At 45.0% G+C, this 19,326-nt stretch overlaps 1 protein-coding gene across 1 annotated transcript in view; it reads left to right on the top strand.

Annotated features, from left to right (window-relative positions):
• LOC139237909 (complement C3-like) overlaps positions 1-19,326 on the top strand; it is a 179,440-nt gene that overhangs the window by 82,666 nt on the left and 77,448 nt on the right. The window contains exons 20-22 of the mRNA XM_070867201.1: positions 1,612-1,751; positions 13,851-14,063; positions 14,350-14,404. Coding sequence (XP_070723302.1) covers positions 1,612-1,751; positions 13,851-14,063; positions 14,350-14,404 — 408 coding nt within the window. The remainder of the gene's footprint in view (positions 1-1,611; positions 1,752-13,850; positions 14,064-14,349; positions 14,405-19,326) is intronic.

Here is a 19,326-nt window from a genome sequence, read left to right as displayed (position 1 = left end):
GAGGGCATTCGGCCCATCATGCCTGTGTCGGTATTTAAGATTTAAAAAAACTTAAATTAGGGGCAAACAATACGCACCTTGCTTTCTGGTTGTGGCGCTGGGAAAGGTGCTCCTTCTTAACCCTCTTCTTCTTTGGCTCTTTGCGTTTGTTTTGGTTCTTGTGCTTAAACGTAGGCAAAAACCACTCCCAGTTCTGTACTCTTACATAGAATAACTCCTCCTCGCTCCCAACTACTTCAAATAAAAAACATCCTCACTCCCTATATAACACTCCACATGACTTTATTTTACTTTTCATACCCTTTCTAATTAGGACTTCACACAAATGTCAATGAATGTGGGTGGAAGTTGTAGGCATTGATTTGAAGAGAAGCGTTTGGCGAGTTTTATTCAAAGAAAATAGGGAGGTGACGAGGAGATGGGAACTAGATAGGGATTTCCAGAACATAGCAGAGCTTGAACAAGTAGCTACTAGTGATAATGTGGAGGACAAGTGCACACCAGGATAGATGGGGGCCCAAATTGCCCCCCTACTGACAGTTGGCAGGCACACCTACTGTTTCTGAAGATTCTTCTCTGCCCCAATCCATGGGACAGAGAGCAATATTGAGGACTTTGTTATTTTTGTTTCCAGCGGTGTTTTGGGTGGCTGCCGGGCAGAAGTGCATCTGGAGTGGGGTGGAATTCGGTCATCATGACCAGGAAGTACCACGTCGCACTGATACATCACAATGTCCCTCCCCTTCATTTATGGGAGAGCCGCTGCGAACTCTGCAGCCATGTTAGTGGCAAACACAGGGAAGGTTGCAGCTGGGCCAGTAGCCCGGCACCCAAGAGGAGGTGCGTGCTGCCTGTTGGCGGCCTGGCCGAACATGTGGCCGCCATTGTCGGGCCGTCATCGCAATTGGCCAACAATTATAACAAAATGGCGGCCGCGGCAGTGCGCCCTCCCCTTTAAGGGTAGACACGCCGCCCAGCCACTGGCAGCCTCCCGCCGGGGAAAGTTGTCAGTGGCACAGAGTGGCGGCGGACAATTTCCCACGCGGGGCAGAAAGTGGGTCACCGCCGGTCGGAAGGGGGTCAGCACGTCCCAGATGGGGCGGTAACATGGGCGGCACGGAAACCTGTTTCTGCCATTCCAGGCCATTCCATTTGAGAAGGGTTGACCCATCCGCCTGCCCCTGGTAATAGACCTTAAGGAGGAGGGCATTTTCGGCCCCATACAGTCTCCAAGTATATTACTCAGTGATCATCCAAAGGGAAACAATGGCTGTTTCAAACTATAGTATCTCCAGTTTGGAGCAGAGATCTTAAAAATTGTGGGTGGACTTTAGAAGAATACAATACTTTTTAAAACATCAATGGAAGCAACAGTCACACTTACAGACATACAATTCCATATGCATGGAAATGATGACAGTCACTCCATTCAAACGCCAAGTTAAAATTGGGGAGAATGAAGATGAAATTTCAAAATTTAGCGATTGTCATTCTCTGTTAACTCTTTTAAGCTTTGAAAGCAATTCTGTTTCTTCATGCAGTGAAAAATGAACAGGTCAGCCTTTTATAATAAAGATTGTGACACCTTTTATGAATTCTATCCTCATCCAGGAATATGTGTTGCTCAGCCATATGAGCTAAAAGTGCAAAAAACTTTTTTCATTGACCTTCGACTTCCATATTCTGTTGTCCTCAATGAACAAGTGGAAATTAGAGCAATCCTATACAATTATGACAACAGCGATATTCGAGTAAGTTTTTCAATGTATTTATCTCACCAATGCATCCTTATTTACCGTCTTTACATAAGAGGTACTTAAAGATAATGACCCCTAAATTCTATCAGAGGTTCAGAGGTCTTCAGCTATAACTTCACTCAGAGACCAGTGTAATCCCCAAAGAACCGGCGGAATCCATTTTAGGTCAGGTCTCTGCCATTACTACCTTGTAAGGAGTGTAACTTCCTCATCGGGTAATCAACAATAAATTGGATTATATAGCATCTTTAACAAAGAAAAATGTCCCAAGGTGTATCATAGAAGTATTCTCTGACTAAAATGGATGGCACGTTAAAGAAGAAGAGATTAGGTGGAGTTTAGGGTGTGTTAAAGGAGGAGAGATGAAAAGGTGTAAAGAGAGTATTACGGAGTGTTGGGCCCAAATGGATGAAGACTTGGCCACCAATGGTGGGGTGAGGGGAGTGGGGATCTGCAAGAGGACAGAGTCAGAGGAATGCAGATTTCTCGTTAAGTTGTAGGGCTGGAGGAGATAATGGGTGGCAGGGCAAGGCCATGAAAGGATTTAAACATGAGAATGAGAAATTTAAATTTGAGGTATTGTGGGACCATAAGAACATAAGAACATAAGAATTAGGAACAGGAGTAGGCCATCTAGCCCCTCGAGCCTGCTCCGCCATTCAACAATATCATGGCTGATCTGGCCGTGGACTCAGCTCCACTTACCCGCCCGCTCCCCATAACCCTTAATTCCCTTATTGTTTAAAAATCTATCTATCTGTGATTTGAATACATTCAATGAGCTAGCCTCAACTGCTTCGTTGGGCAGAGAATTCCACAGATTCATAACCCTCTGGGAGAAGAAATTCCTTCTCAACTCGGTTTTAAATTGGCTCCCCCGTATTTTGAGGCTGTGCCCCCTAGTTCTAGTCTCCCCGACCAGTGGAAACAACCTCTCTGCCTCTATCTTGTCTATCCCTTTCATTATTTTAAATGTTTCTATAAGATCACCCCTCATCCTTCTGAACTCCAACGAGTAAAGACCCAGTCTACTCAATCTATCATCATAAGGTAACCCCCTCATCTCTCCGGAATCAGCCGAGTGAATCGTCTCTGTACCCCCTCCAAAGCTAGTATATCCTTCCTTAAGTAAGGTGACCAAAACTGCATGCAGTACTCCAGGTGCGGCCTCACCAATACCCTGTACAGTTGCAGCAGGACCTCCCTGCTTTTGTACTCCATCCCTCTCGCAATGAAGGCCAACATTCCATTCGCCTTCCTGATCCAGGAGCCAGTATAGGCCAGTGAGCAGGCCAGGACTTGGTGCAGGATAGGGCAACAGAGTTTTGGATGAGCTGAAGTTTATGGAGGATAAAAGACTGGCCAAGAGAGCATTGAAATAGTTGAGTCTGGAGATGCCAAAGGCATGTTTCAGCAGCAGATGGGTTGAGGCAGAGGTGGGTAATCTTATGGAGGTGGAAGTGGTCAGTACAGTGTATATGGGGTCAGATGTTGTGGCTCATCCAAGACTGGATATCAGGCAAGCTGTCTGACAACACAGATGATGGAAGCCTCAAGGGAGGTGGTAGAGAGGTCGAATTGGGTATTGTCAGTGTACATGTGGAATCTGACCCCATATCTACAGGAAGAGAAGCCAATACTAGAGATGCTCTGGCTATGATTGGATAGATATAAGTAGAACCAAGCAAAGGCAGTCCAACTGAGCTGACAATGGAGGAGAGGTGTTGGATGTGGATGGTGTGGTGGACTGTGTCAAAGGCTGTAGAGAGGTCGATAAAGCCAAGAAGGGAGAATACACCATCCTCACAATCACAAAGAATGTAATTTGTAACTTTTGTTGGGGACATTTCAGTGCTGTGGCAGGAGAAAAACCTGGAGAGGTTCAAATATGGTGTTGTAAGAAAGATGAGTAAGGATTTGGGAGAATATTCAAAGACTTTGGAGAGGCATGGGAGGTTGGAGATGGGGTGGTAGTTTGCAAGGACAGATGGGTTGAGGATTTTCTCCCTCTTGAGAAACCACCTGGCTCCATGCAAATGAGGTACACTTCCACTGACCCCACAAACCCTGGCTGAGGTTAGTGCTGGAGGACACTAGCAGATGTGATACTGGTTGGTGGACTATTGGGGCCAATCTCAATATTGATCCACAGCATAGCATCTTAATAAAGGTAAGCAAAAAAGAATCTTAACAGCATGGATTTCTTCATAGTTGATTTGATCAACAGGAGCATTGAGAAGTGGAAGTGGTGTCTCAGTGAGAAAACAGAATATAAACAATTAGAAACTCCAAGGCTGGTTACAGGTTTACAAATGACAATTTCCAAGTGATAAATTTTATTCATTAATACACTTGTGGTGCTGATAACAATATGATGATGTTTCATAAAGATAAGAGCATTTTACCATTTACTGCAGAATATAATGGGCCATAACTTGCGGTCCTTACGGGCGCGTATGAGTTGCGCATGTGTCCCTAGGGGCCGCGTAAGTTACGTGTTTAGGCATGCGCTAAGACCCGGAGAGTTCTCTCGACAGATCGTACGAATCCCAGGGAAAAGTGCATCCACTAGCGGAGAGTTGGGCTATTCTGCCCAGCGAATGCCGTGAAATTTTTACGCCTGGTAAAGTTTTTAAAAACAGAAAAATATAATTTAATCATTCATTTATACATTTCTAATCCTGTGCAATAAGGTAGATTTATTGTTAGCCCCGTAAAACATATAAATTTATTTTTTCAAAAAATTAAATTTTTGTTTTAAATATTTAATTAAATGCTGTTTTCATTCATTTTAAATATGTAATTTAAAAAAAAATGTTTTGATGTGTAGAGGTATTTTTTATGCGATCACCATTCATACTTATGGGAGTTCCGTACATTCGGAATCCCCATAAGCATGAATGGGATTCCCTTGTTTGATTGGTTGGACAAGCCCACGAGAACCTGGGGCGCTTGTGAACCACATGCGCTCCTGGGATAGGTGGGCCTCTACGCAGGAAGCCTCTGACTGTAAATTCAGCCCCATTGTGTTGCTACTAATGTACAGTTAGTTGTCCATAGCTTAATATCCTGGCCAACCACTATCTCTGAAGCAAGTCCTAAAATAGACAAATTTGTTAGAATTCTTTGAGGATGTAACGAACAGGGTGGATAAGTGGATGTGGTGTATTTGGACTTCCAAAAGGCATTTGACAAAGAGCCACATAAAAGGTTACTGCACAAGATAAATGTTCACGGGGTTGGGGTAATATATTAGCATGGATTGAGAATTGGTAACTAACAGAATACAGAGAGTCAGGATAAATTATTCATTCTCGGGTTGGCAATCAATAACTAGTGGTATGCCGCAGGGATCAGTGCTGGGACCCCAACTATTTACCATCTATATTAACGACTTGGAAAAAAGGACCGAGTGTAATGTAGTCAAGTTTGTTGATGATATAAAGATAGGAGGAAAAGCAATGTGTGAGGAGGACAAAAGGACATAGACAGGCTAAGTGAGTGGGCAAAAATTTGGCAGATGGAGTACAATGTTGTGAGGTCATGCACTTTGGCAGAAAAAAATTAAAGAGAAAGTTATTATTTAAAGATTGCAAGGTGCTGCAGTACAGCGGGACTTGGGGGTACTTGTGCATGAAACACAAAAGGTTAATATGAAGGTACAGCAAATGATCAAGAAGACCAATGGAATCTTGGCATTTATTGCAAAGGGGATGGAGTTTAAACGCAATGAAGTCTTGCTCTAGTTATACATGGTATTGGTGAAGCCACATCTGGAATACTGCGTGCACTTTTGGTTTCCATATTTACGAAAGGATATACTTGCTTTGGAGGCAGTTCAGAGAAGGTTCACCAGGTTGATTCTGGAGATGAGGAGGTTGACTTATGGGGAAAGGTGGAGTAGGTTGGGCCTCTACTCATTGGAATTCAGAAAAACCATGTAAGATTATGAGGGAGCTTGACAAGGTGGATGCAGAGAGGCTGTTTCCACTGATAGGGAGACTAGAACTCGAGGGCATGATCTTAGAATAAGGGGCCGCCTATTTAAAACTGAGACGAGGAGAAACTTTTTCTCTGAGATAGGCGTTTCTGCGGCCGCAATCAAGACTCCAGGATGGTAAGTTGCCTCCCTGGTGCAAGGGTCAAGGATGTCTCGGAGCGGTTGCAGGGCATTCTGAAAGGGGGAGGGTGAGCAGCCAGTTGTCATGGTGCATATTGGTACCAACGATATAGGTAAAAAAAAAGGGATGAGGTCCTACAAGCTGAATTTATGGAACTAGGAGTTAAATTAAAAAGTAGGACCTCAAAGGTAGTAATCTTAGGATTGCTACCAGTGCCATGTGCTAGTCAGAGTAGAAATAGCAGGATAGTTAAGATGAATATGTGGCTTGAAGAATGGTGCAAGAGGGAGGGATTCAAATTCCTGGGACATTGGAACTGGTTCTGGGGGAGGTGGGATCACTACAAACCGGACGGTTTGCACCTAGGCAGGACCAGAACCAATGTCCTAGGGGGAGTGTTTTCTAGTGCAAACTAATGGCAAAAGCTTCTATAGATATGTGAAGAGAAAAAGATTAGTGAAGTCAAATGTAGATCCCTTGCAGTCAGAATGAGGTGAATTTATAATGGGGAAGAAGGAAATGGCAGACCAAATGAACAAATACTTTGGTTCTGTCTTCACGCAGGAAGACACAAATAACATAGAAACATAGAAAATAGGTGCAGGAGTAGGCCATTCGGCCCTTCGAGCCTGCACCGCCATTCAATAAGATCATGGCTGATCATTCCCTCAGTACCCCTTTCCTGCTTTCTCTCCATACCCCTTGATCCACTTAGCCGTAAGGGCCATATCTAACTCCCTCTTGAATATATCCAATGGCATCAACAACTCTCTGCGGCAGGGAATTCCACAGGTTAACAACTCTCTGAGTGAAGAAGTTTCTCCTCATCTCAGTCCTAAATGGCCTACCCATTATCCGAAGACTATGTCCCCTGGTTCTGGACTTCCCCAACATCGGGAACATTCTTCTTGCATCTAACTTGTCCAGTCCCGTCAGATTTATGGACGTTTCTATGAGATCCCCTCTCATCCTTCTAAACTCCAGTGAATAAAGGCCCAGTTTATCCAGTCTCTCCTCATATGACAGTCCAGCCATCCCTGAAATCAGTCTGATGAACTTTCGCTTCACTCCCTCAATAGCAAGAACGTCCTTCCTCAGATTAGGAGACCAAAACTGAACACCATATTCCAGGTGAGGCCTCACGAAGGTCCTGTACAACTGCAACAAGACCTCCCTGCTCCTATACTCAAATCCCCTAGCTATGAAGGCCAACATACCATTTTCCTTCTTCATTGCCTGCTGTACCTGCATGCCAACTTTCAATGACTGATGAACCATGACACCCAGGTCTCGTTGCACCTCCCCTTTTCCTAATCTGCCGCCATTCAGATAATATCCTACCTTCGTGTTTTTGCCCCTAAATGGATAACCTCACATTTATCCATATTATACTGCATCTGCCATGCATTTGCCCACGCGCCTAACCTGTCCAAGTCACACTGCAGCCTCTTGGCATCCTCCTCACAGCTCACACTGCCACCCAGTTTAGTGTCATCTGCAAACTTGGAGATATTACACTCAATTCCTTCATCTAAATCGTTAATGTATATTGTAAAGAGCTGGGGTCCCAGCACTGAGCCCTGCGGCACTGCACTAGTCACTGCCTGCCATTCTGAAAAGGACCCATTTATCCTGACTCTCTGCTTCCTGTCTGCCAACCAGTTCTCTATCCACATCAGTACGTTACCCCCAATACCATGCGCTTTGATTTTGCACACCAATCTTTTGTGCGGGACCTTGTCAAAAGCCTTTTGAAGTCCAAATACACCACATCCACTGGTTCTCCCTTGTCCACGCTGCTAGTTACATCCTCAAAAAATTCCATAAGATTCGTCAAGCATGATTTCCCTTTCATAAATCCATGCTGACTTGGACTGATCCTGTCACTGCTTTCCAAATGCTCTGCTATTTCATCCTTAATGATTGATTCCAATAATTACCCCACTACTGATGTCAGGCTAACCGGTCTATAATTACCCGTTTTCTCTCTCCCTCCTTTTTTAAAAAATGGTGTTACATTAGCTACCCTCCAGTCCATAGGAACTGATCCAGAGTCGATAGACTGTTGAAAAATGATCACCAATATATCCACTATTTCTAGGGCCACTTCCTTAAGTACTCTGGGATACAGACGATCAGACCCCGGGGATTTATCGGCCTTCAATCCCATCAATTTCCCTAACACAATTTCCTGCCTAATAAGGATATCCTTCAGTTCCTCCTTCTCACTAGACCCACTGTCCCCTAGTACATTTGGAAAGTTATTTGTATCTTCCCTCGTGAAGACAGATCCGAAGTATTTGTTCAATTGGTCTGCCATTTCTTTGTTCCCCATTATAAATTTACCTGAATCTGACTGCAAGGGACGCACTTTTGTCTTCACTAATCTTTTTCTCTTCACATATTTAAGAAGCTTTTGCAGTCAGTGTTTATGTTCCCTGCAAGCTTCCTCTCATACTCTATTTTTCCCTTCTTAATTTAACCCTTAGTCCTCCTCTGTTGAACTCTAAATTTCTCCCAGTCCTCCGGTTTGTTGCTTTTTCTAGCCAATTTATATGCCTCTTCCTTGGTTTTAAAAATATCCTTAATTTCCCTTGTTAGCCACAGTTGAGCCACCTTCCCCGTTTTATTTTTACTCCTGACAGGGATGTACAATTGCTGAAGTTCATCCATGTGATCTTTAAATGTTTGCCATTGTTTATCCACCATCAACCCTTTAAGTATCCTTTGCCAGTCTATTCTAGCCAATTCACGCCTTATACTATCGAAGTTACCTTTCCTTAAGTTCAGGACCCTAGTTTGCGAATTAACTGTGTCACTCTACATCTTAATAAAGAATTCTACCATATTATGGTCACTCTTCCCCAAGGGGCCTCGCACAACAAGAATGCTAATTAGTCCCTTCTCATTACACATCACCCAGTCTAGGATGGCCAGCTCTCTAGTTGGTTCCTCGACATATTGGTCTCGAAAACCATTCCTAATACACTCCAGGAAATCCTCCTCCACCGCATTGCTACCAGTTTGGTTAGCCCAATCAATGTGTAGATTAAAGTCACCCATGATAACTGCTGTACCTTTATTGCACACATCCCTTATTTCTTGTTTGATGCTGTCCCCAACCTCACTACTACTGTTTGTTACAAATAACCTTCTGGAAATACAAGGGGACTGAGGATCTAGCGAGAAGGAGGAACTGAAGGAAATCCTTATTAGTCAGGAAATTGTGATTGGAAATTGATGCGATTGAAGACCGATAAATCCCCAGGGTCTGATAGTCTGCATCCCAGAGTACTTAAGGAAGTGGCACTAGAAATAGTGGATGCATTCGGGGTCATTTTCCAACATTCTATAGACTCTGGATCAGTTCCTATGGATTGGAGCGTAGCTAATGTAACCCCACTTTTTAAAAAAGGAGGGAGAGAGAAAACAGGGCATTATGGAAACATAGAAACATAGAAAATAGGTGCAGGAGTAGGCCATTCGGCCCTTCGAGCCTGCACCACCATTCAATAAGATCATGGCTGATCATCATCTCAGTACCCATTTCCTGCTTTCTCTCTATACCCCTTGATCCCTTTAGCCGTAAGGGTCATATCTCACTCCCTCTTGAATATATCCAACAAACTGACATCAACAACTCTCTGCGGTAGAGAATTCCACAGGTTAACAACTCTCTGGGTGAAGATGTTTCTCCTCATCTCGGTCCTAAATGGCTTACCCCTTATCCTTAGACTGTGTCTCCTGGTTCTGGACTTCCCCAACATCGGGAACATTCTTCCTGCATCTAATCTGTCCATCCAGTCAGTATTTTATATGTTTCTATGAGATCCCCTCTCATTCTTCTAAACTCCAATGAATATAGGCCCAGTTGGTTCAAACTCTCCTCACATGTCAGTCCTACCATCCCGGGAATCAGTCTGGTGAATCTTCGCTACACTCCCTCAATAGCCAGAACGTCCTTCCTCAGATTAGGAGACCAAAATTGAACACAATATTCCAGATGAGGCCTCACCAAGGCCCTGTACAACTGTAGTAAGACCTCCTTGCTCCTATACTCAAATCCCCTAGCCATTTGCCTTCTTCACCACCTGCTGTACCTGCATGCCAACTTTCAATGACTGATGTACCATGACACCTAGGTCTCATTGCACCTCCCCTTTCCCTAATCTGCTGCCATTCAGATAATATTCTGCCCTCGTATTTTTGCCACCAAAGCAGATAACCTCACATTTATCCACGTTATACTGCATCTGCCATGCATTTGCCCACTCACCTGACCTGTCCAAGTCACTCTGCAGCCTCTTAGATCCTCCTCACAGCTCACACCACCACCCAGCTTAGTGTCATCTGAAAACTTGAAGATATTACACTCAATTCCTTCATCTAAATCATTGATATATATTGTTAAAAGCTGGGGTCCCAGAACTGAGTCCTGCGGCACCCCACTAGTCACTGCCTGCCATTCTGAAAAGGATGCGTTTATCCCGACACTCTGCTTCCTGTCTGCCAACCAGTTCTCTATCCACGTCAATACATTAACCCCAATACGATGTGCTTTAATTTTGCACACCAATCTCTTGTGTGGGACCTTGTCAAAAGCCTTTTGAAAGTCCAAATACACCACATCCACTGGTTCTCCCCTGTCCACTCTACTAGTTCCATCCTCAAAAAATTCTAGAAGATTTGTCAAGCATGATTTCCCCTTCATAAATCCATGCTGACTTGGACCGATCCTGTCACTGCTTTCCAAATGCGCTGCTATTTCATCTTTAATAATTGATTCCAACATCTTCCACACCACTGATGTCAGGCTAACTGGTGTATAATTCCCCATTTTCTCTCTCCCTCCTTTCTTAAAAAGTGGTGTTATATTAGCTACCCTTCAGTCCATAGGAACTGATCCAGAGTCGATAGACTGCTGGAAAATGATCACCAATGCATCCACTATTTCTCGGGCCACTTCCTTAAGTACCCTGGGATACAGACTATCAGGCCCTGGGGATTTATCGGCCTTCAATCCAATCAATTTCCCTAAAACAATTTCCTGACTTATAAGGATTTCCTTCAGTTCCTCCTTCTCACTAGACTCTCTGTCCCCTAGTATTTCCGGAAGGTTATTTGTGTCTTCCTTCGGGAAGACAGAACCAAAGTATTTGTTCAATTGGTCTGCCATTTCTTTGTTCCCCATTATAAATTCACCTGATTCTGACTGCAGTGGACCTACGTTTGTCTTCACTAATCTTTTTCTCCTCACGTATCTATAGAAGCTTTTGCAGTCAATTTTTATGTTCCCAGCAAGCTTCCTCTCGTGCTCTATTTTCCCCCTCCTAATTAAACCCTTTGTCCTCCTCTGCTGAATTCTAAATTTCTCCCAGTCCTCAGATTTGATAGACTCGTTAGCCTGACATTGGTAGTGGGGAAAATGTTGGACTCAATTATTAAAGATGTAGTAGCAACGCATTTGGAAAGCAGTGGTAGGATCGGTCCAAGTCAGCATGGATTTATGAAAGGGAAATCATGCTTGACAAATCTTCTGGAATTTTTTGAGGATGTAACTAGTCGAGTGGACAAGGGAGAACCAGTGGATGTGGTGTATTTGGACTTTCAAAAGGCTTTTGACAAGGTCCCACACAAGAGATTGGTGTGCAAAATTAAAGCACATCGTATTGGGGTTAATGTATTGACGTGGATAGAGAACTGGTTGGCAGACAGGAAGCAGAGAGTCGGGATAAATGGGTCCTTTTCAGAATGGCAGGCAGTGACTTATGGGATGCTGCAGGGCTCAGTTCTGGGACCCCAGCTATTTACAATATACATTAACGCTTTAGATGGAGGAATTGTGTGTAATATCTTCAAGTTTGCAGATGACACTAAGCTGGGTGGCAGTGTGAGCTGCGAGGAGGATGCTAAGAGGCTGCAGTGTGACTTGGACAGGTTAGGTGAATGGGCAAATTCATGGCAGATGCAGTATAATGTGGATAAATTTGATGTTATCCACTTTTGTGGCAAAAACACGAGGGCAGAATATTATCTGAATGGCGGCAAATTAGGAAAAGGGGAGGTGCAACGAGACCTGGGTATCATGGTAGATCAATCATTGAAGGTAGTCATGCAGGTACAGCAGGCGGTGAAGAAGGCAAATGGTATGTTGACCTTCATAGCTCGGGGATTTGAGTATAGGAGCAGGGAGGTCTTACTGCAGTTGTACAGGCCCTTGGTGAGGCCTCACCTGGAATATTGTGTTCAGTTTTGGTCTCCTAATCTGAGGAAGGACCACCTTGCTATTGAGGGGGTGCAGCGAAGATTCACCAGACTGATTCCCGGGATGGCAGGACTGACATATGAAGAGAGACTGGATCGACTAGGCTTTTATTCACTGGAACTTAGAAGAATGAGAGGGGATCTCATAGAAACATATAAAATTCTGACGGGAATGGACAGGTTAGATGCAGGAAGAATGTTCCCGATGTTGGGGAAGTCCAGAACCAGGGGTCACAGACAAAGGATAAGGGGTAAGCCATTTAGGACCGAGATGAGGAGAAACTTCTTCATTCAGAAAATTGTGAACCTGTGGAATTCTCTACCACAGAAAGTTGTTGAGGCCAGTTCGTTAGATATATTCAAAAGGGAGTTAGATGTGGCCCTTATGGCTAAAAGGATCAAGGGGTATGGAGAGAAAGCAGGAATGGGGTACTAAAGTTGCATAATCACATGATCATATTGAATGGTGGTGCAGCCTCGAAGGGCCGAATGGCCTTCTCCTGCACCTATTTTCTATGTTTCTATGAGAGGTTTGTATTCGCTGCCACTGTGGAAATCGCTGCCTCAAAAAGCTGTGAAAGCTGGAACATTGAATAAATTTAAGACAGAAATAGACAGTTTTTTAAACGATAAGGGAATAAGGGGTTATGGGGAACGGGCACGGAAGTGGACCTGAGTCCATGATCAGTTCAGCCATGATCGTATTAAATGGCGGAGCAGGCTCGAGGGGCAGTATGGCCTACTCCTGTTCCTATTTCTTATGTTCTTATGATCTGGTCATTTATTTTATTGCTGTTTGTGGAACCTTACGCTATGTAAATTGGTTGTATCCTTTCCTACATTACAACACTTCAAAAGTACTTCATTAGCTATAAAGCACGTTGGGACAACTTAAGGTCGTGAAAGGCGCAATGTAAATACAAGTCTTTTTTAAAGCCTTTAAGTTAACGGTGTAATTGCTGTGTATTCTTGGGTTAATTAAAGGCTAATTGCTCTTAGGCTGGGTCATTTAGTCACACTGGCTTTACTTTTAAGGTTGATGCCAAAGCTGTGATTTCTTTTCCCCTTGAACAGAAATCTGCTGTAAAGTCAGTGGAATGGGTTTTTGCATCGAACATATGCTGACCATAGCGAATTTTACAGGGTCTGCCTCACTTGAGCAATTTTGACAGGAGAGGAAATCACTATTGCAGGCCTCGTGTGCTGCAGGTCTCGGGTACTGTTGCCTGGGGAAGATTTGCTACTTTAAAGGCTCTATATAAATATTAAGTTGCTGTTGAAAATTGTTCCATTACCAAATGTACTGCGTGCTTTTCAAGCAGCTTAGAGGCTGCCTCTTCCTCCGTTAGCAGCAGCCCTCTAAGGCCATTGCAATTAGTTTCTTGCCTCTGTTCTGACACTTCTGCACCATGCATTATTCTACTGCTAAGATGACGCTATGTGAATTTAAGGCCACAAAGTTTAAACGTATACTAAAAGTCAATCCCAGTTTAATTGTTATTTTTTCGAGGAATATTGCCGATTGAAGGTAGTTTTTTTCAATTTCAGCTTTCAAATCAGAAGTGCACTTTTGAAACAAATAAGTTGGAAGTGTTACGCCCACAGTTTTTGACATAATGTAGATGTGTGTTACTACATATAAATTCTTCGAATCAATAGTTCCACCGTTTAATAATCCTTTAGAATTTAATTACATTTTAAATTCTAGGTGCGTGTAGAGTTTGCTTACAATGCGGACATATGCAGCAGTGCAAAACCAACCGCGAGATTCAGACAAACAGTTGATATTGATGGAAAGTCATCTACTGCAGTGCCTTTTGTCATAGTTCCATTGAAAATTGGAGAAGTAGAAATTGAAGTCAAGGCCTCCGTCTATGACAAACTTGTTACTGATGGTGTGATAAAATCCCTTCTAGTGGTGGTAAGTACAATATAATGAAATTTCCAGGTGTTTTTAGCATTCGTAACCACTCTAAGCGATTGTAATAAACTAGTTTATCTTAGACTCGAATTTCTCAATTGGGATTGAGTCTCAAACAGAAAATTGGATTGTTAGGAATCTAAAAGATTTTGGTAACAGCCACCAACCCCGCAAGATGCAAACGCTGACATTTAATAGAAATCATGGCAAATTATAAATTATGATAAATCCAGACCTATTAGACACCAGACTCTAGCATTCTCATTGTATTCTTGTTTTTTTGCAGCCAGAAGGGAAAAAAATTGAACGTCCAGTGCAAGCTTTCATTTTGGATCCCAAAGGTTAGATCCTTTCGCACCATTAACACTTTTATAACAAATGGTTGTCAAAACATCATTAATCCTATTTTAGTTGGGTTTACACAGCAACAACAACCTGCATTTATACAGCGCCTTTAATGTAGTAAAAGTCCCAAGGTGCTTCACTGGAGCGTTATCAAACAAAATTTGCCACCGAGCCATATAAGGAGCCTAAGGACAGGTGGTAGGTTTTAAGGAGCCTATTAATAGAGGAAAGAGAGGAGGAGAGGTTTAAAGAGGGAATTCCAGAGCTTGTGGCCGAGGCAGCTGAAGGCACGGCCTCCAATGGTGGCGTGATGAAAATCGGAAATGCATAAGAGGCTAGAATTGGAGAAATGCAGAAATCTCGGAGGTTGTTGGGTTGGAGGAGATTACAGAGATAGGGTGGGGGGCGAGGTCACAAGGGGATTTGAAAACAAGGATGAGAGTTGTCATGTATCTTACATTATTATATATAACTGTATCCCAACATGCTATACATGATTGTAATAAGATATGACCTGTAACCATCAGCATACCTTACCACCGGGGGTGCACTTGCAAGAGACAGGTATATAAGCACAGGTCTCAGGCAAGTGCAGCATTCCAGAGCTGTGAAATAAAATGTTCAGGTCCAGAGTGACCTTGACTTCACTACATGCCTCGTGTGAATCTGTACTGAGGGGACAGGACTTTACAGTGGCGACGGGTTACGGGATTACAGAATCCACAGAATGGTGAACAACGGATTAGATGAAAAGTACAATGCGGGAGACAATTGGGAGGACTTTATAGAAAGGCTCCAGCAAAGCTTTGTAACCAAAGACTGGTTAGGTGATGATACAGCAGACAAGAGAAGAGCCCATCTCTTGACCAGCTGTGGCTCGAAAACCTACGCTTAATTGAAGGATCTGTTGGCACCTGAGAAACCAGCAAGCAAGTCGTTTGAAGATTGAGCACACTGGTAAGAGACCACCTGAAGCCAGTGAGCAGCCTACACATGGTCAGACACAGGTTCTACAACTACAGACGCTGTGTGGGCCAGAGCATACCCGACTTCGTGGTGGAACTTCGGAGGTTGGCTAGTTTATGTGAGTTCTCTGATGAACTGAGGAGAGAAATGCTGAGAGACTTTTTTATTGAAGGAATAGGCCACGCAGGCATATTCCGAAAGCTCATAGAGACCAAGAACCTGACCTTAGAGGCAGCAGCACTGGTTGCATAGACATTCTTGGTAGGGGAAGAAGAAATGAGGTTGATTTACAATGCAGGCATGACAACTAACGAAATAATGGAACAAGGAGTTCACAGCATTAGAAAAGCTGCTACCCCCACACACAGACAAAACCGGCAGAACAGGCTTTCGACAGCAAGCAGTGGCAACAGAAGCCATCAAGGGCCACAGAAACGGCCGTTCACACCTCATCAACCCACAATGCGAGCAATCAACTACAAACTGAGAGAAGCTCAAGAGAGATCAGCCAGACGCAGCCCATTCTTTGCAAGCAGTCCGTGCTGGAGGTCTGGGGGTGAGCACTCATCAAGGGAATGTCGATTTCAGCAGGCTGTTTGCAGGAACTGTGAATATACAGGGCATTTGGCCCGCATGTGCAAAAAAACAGCAGCTCGGCTGGTATACAAATTGGATGGGTTGGAAAGCGGACCTGAAGATGGTGGTGACAGTACCCGGGACACCGATGTACAGCGGGCAACGCGATCAATGGCCACTGCTCCTACAACAGGACCCCTCCTATAATGATGAGGTTCCTACTCAACGAGATATCTGTCAACATGGAGCTCGATACAGGAGCGAGTCAATCTCTCATGGGCGCTCAACAATTTGAACAACTGTGGCCGCATAAAAGAGACAGACCAAAACTCACAAGGGTCAACACCAAACTAAGGACCTATATCAAAGAAATCGTACCAGTCCTCGGCAGCACCATGCTCTCTGTCACACACAAAGGGACAGTGAACCGACTTCCCCTGTGGATTGTCCCGGAGACCCCCCAGCACTGGTGGGGAGAAGCTGGCTGGCAAAACTAAACTGGAAATGGGATGATGTCCATGCCATGTCATTAGAGGAACGGACCTCCTGTTCAACAGTTATAAAGCGATTTGAACATCTCTTTCAGCCAGGTATGGGCACTTTCAAAGGGGCCAAAATCAAAATCTACATCACACAGGATGCTAGACCGGTCCATCACAAGGCCAGAGCTGTACCCTATGTGATGAGGGAAAAGATTGAACACGAACTAGACAGGCTTCTGTGGGAAGGCATTATACCACCTGTGGAATTTAGCGACTGGGCAAGTTCCATTGTCCCAGTTATGAAGCCTGATGGATCCGTACGAATCTGTGGGGACTACAAATCTACCATAAACAGAGTCTCCCGACAGGACCAGTACCCGCTGCCCAGAGCGGAGGACTTATTTGCCACATTGGCTGGAGGTAAACTTTTCTCAAAATTAGACCTCACATCTGCGTATATGACGCAAGAATTGACCGAGGAATCCAAGCTACTCACCACCATCAACACACATCGAGGCCTTTTCATGTACAATCGATGCCCATTCGGCATCAGGTCGGCAGCTGCCATTTTCCAGCACAACATGGAGAGTCTGCTCAAGTCCATCCCGGGGACGGTTGTATTTCAAGACGACATACTTATCACGGGCAGGGACACCGACTCCCATCTCCGTAATTTGGAAGAAGTACTAAAGCGGTTGGATCGGGTAGGCCTACGAGTCAAGAAATCCAAGTGCCTGTTTCTCTCACCCGAGGTTGAATTTTTGGGCAGAAGGATTGCTGCTGATGGAATCCGCCCAACAGAGTCCATAACAGAAGCAATTCGCCTGGCACCCAGGCCCCGGAATGTCTCAGAACTGCGCGCCTTTCTCGGGCTACTCAATTATTTTGGGAACTTTATGCAGAACTTAAGCACGCTGCTGGAGCCTCTCCACGTGCTACTCAGGAAGGGGTGCGATTGGTTTTGGGGGGACGCCCAGGAACGCGCCTTCAATAAGGCACGCAACCTTCTGTGTTCCAACAGTGTTTTGACTTTCTTTGACCCAGGTAAAAAGCTAGTTCTCACATGCGATGCGTCAGCGTATGGGGTCGGGTGCATTTTGCAACGTGTCAATCGTGCAGGCAAATTACAACCCATAGCTTATGCCGCCAGGTCACTTTCGCGGGCGGAGCGCGGGTACGGATGGTAGAGAAGGAGGCGCTCGCGTGCGTGTACGGTGTCAAAAAGATGCACCAAACCTTTTCGGGGCCAAGTTCACATTGGAAACCGACCACAAGCCCCTCACCTCCCTCCTATCCGAGAGCAAGGCAATAAACGGCAACGCCTCGGCACGAATTCAATGGTGGGCACTCATGCTGGCGTCCTACGACTATACCATAAGGCACAAGCCAGGCACAGACAACTGTGCCGACGCGCTCAGCAGGCTACCCCGGCGGCCACGGACGGGTCTGATGAACAGGACTTTGAGATAGTCATGGCAATCAATGCCTTTGAGTCCACAGGTTCGCCCATGACGGCTCGCCAAATCAGAGCCTGGACGGCCAACGACCCCACGTTATCCTTAGTAAAAAGATGTGTCCTAACTAGTGACTGGGCAGAGGCTTGCGATGCCTGCCCCGAGGAATTAAAACCCTTTCACAGGCGCATGCACGAGCTATCACTACAAGCAGACTGCCTGATGTGGGGCAGCCGAGTAGTCATGCCTCTGCGAGGCAGAGAGGCATTTATCCGGGAGTTCCACAGCGAGCACCCGGGGATCGTTCTCATGAAGGCCATAGCCAGATCCCACGTCTGGTGGCCTTGTATTGATGCGGACTTGGAGCTCTGCGTCCGAAGGTGCACCATTTGTGCCCAACTCAGCAATGCTCCCAGGGAGGCTCCACTGAGCCCCTGGCCCTAGCCTACCAAACCGCGGTCGCGGGTGCACGTAGACTATGCGGGCCCATTCATGGGCAAAATGTTCCTCGTAGCTGTAGATGCATTTTCAAAGTGGATCGAATGCACCATTTTAAACTCGAGCACAACCTCCACCACTGTGGAGAGCCTCGCAACCACATTTGCAACGCACAGACTCCCTGACACATTGGTCAGTGACAATGGTCCGTGCTTCACCAGCGCAGAATTCCAAGACTTTATAATTGACCACGGCATAAATCACGTCAAGATGGCACCGTTCAAGTCGGCCTCCAACGGCCAGGCGGAGAGAGCAGTGCAAATCATTAAACAAGGCATGCTTAAAATCCAAGGTCCCACGCTGCAGGGTCACCTGTCGCGACTGCTGTTGGCATACAGATCTTGTCCGCACTCACTGACTGGGATCCCCCCGCACAACTGTTGGTGAAAAGGACTTTAAAAACAAGGCTCTCATTAGTCCTCCCAGACATGCACTAAATTGTTGAGGCAAAGCGTCGTAAGCTGACTGAGTACCATGTCAGAAATTCGAGGGGGAGATGGAATGAGATAGGGGACAAAGTGTTTGTACTAAACTATGGCAGGGGTCCCAAATGGCTTGCAGGGACAGTAGTGGGCAAGGAAGGAAACAAGCTACTGGTAGTACAAATGGACAATGGCAAAACCTGCCGGAGGCATGTAGACCAAGTCAAAAGCAGATTTACCAACAGCACTGCGGAACCAGAGGCAGACTACAATGTGGAACTCGCACCACACCTGGTGGACAGACAGAGGGAACAACCTGAGGAAAGGGCAATCCCAACAGACAGCCCAGGCGAGTCAACAACAATCACACCAATCGAAACAGACAGCCCAGGCGAGATACCAGCAACCACACCCAAAGAAAAACAGACACCAAGGCAAACAACTGAACCACAACTCAGACGCTCCACACGAGAGCATAGACCACCTGAGAGACTGAACCTATAAAGACAATAAGACCTTG

This window comes from Pristiophorus japonicus, chromosome 24 (assembly GCF_044704955.1).
Source record: "Pristiophorus japonicus isolate sPriJap1 chromosome 24, sPriJap1.hap1, whole genome shotgun sequence".
Lineage (NCBI taxonomy): Eukaryota > Metazoa > Chordata > Chondrichthyes > Pristiophoridae > Pristiophorus > Pristiophorus japonicus.
This window is presented reverse-complemented; position numbering and strand designations above follow the sequence as displayed.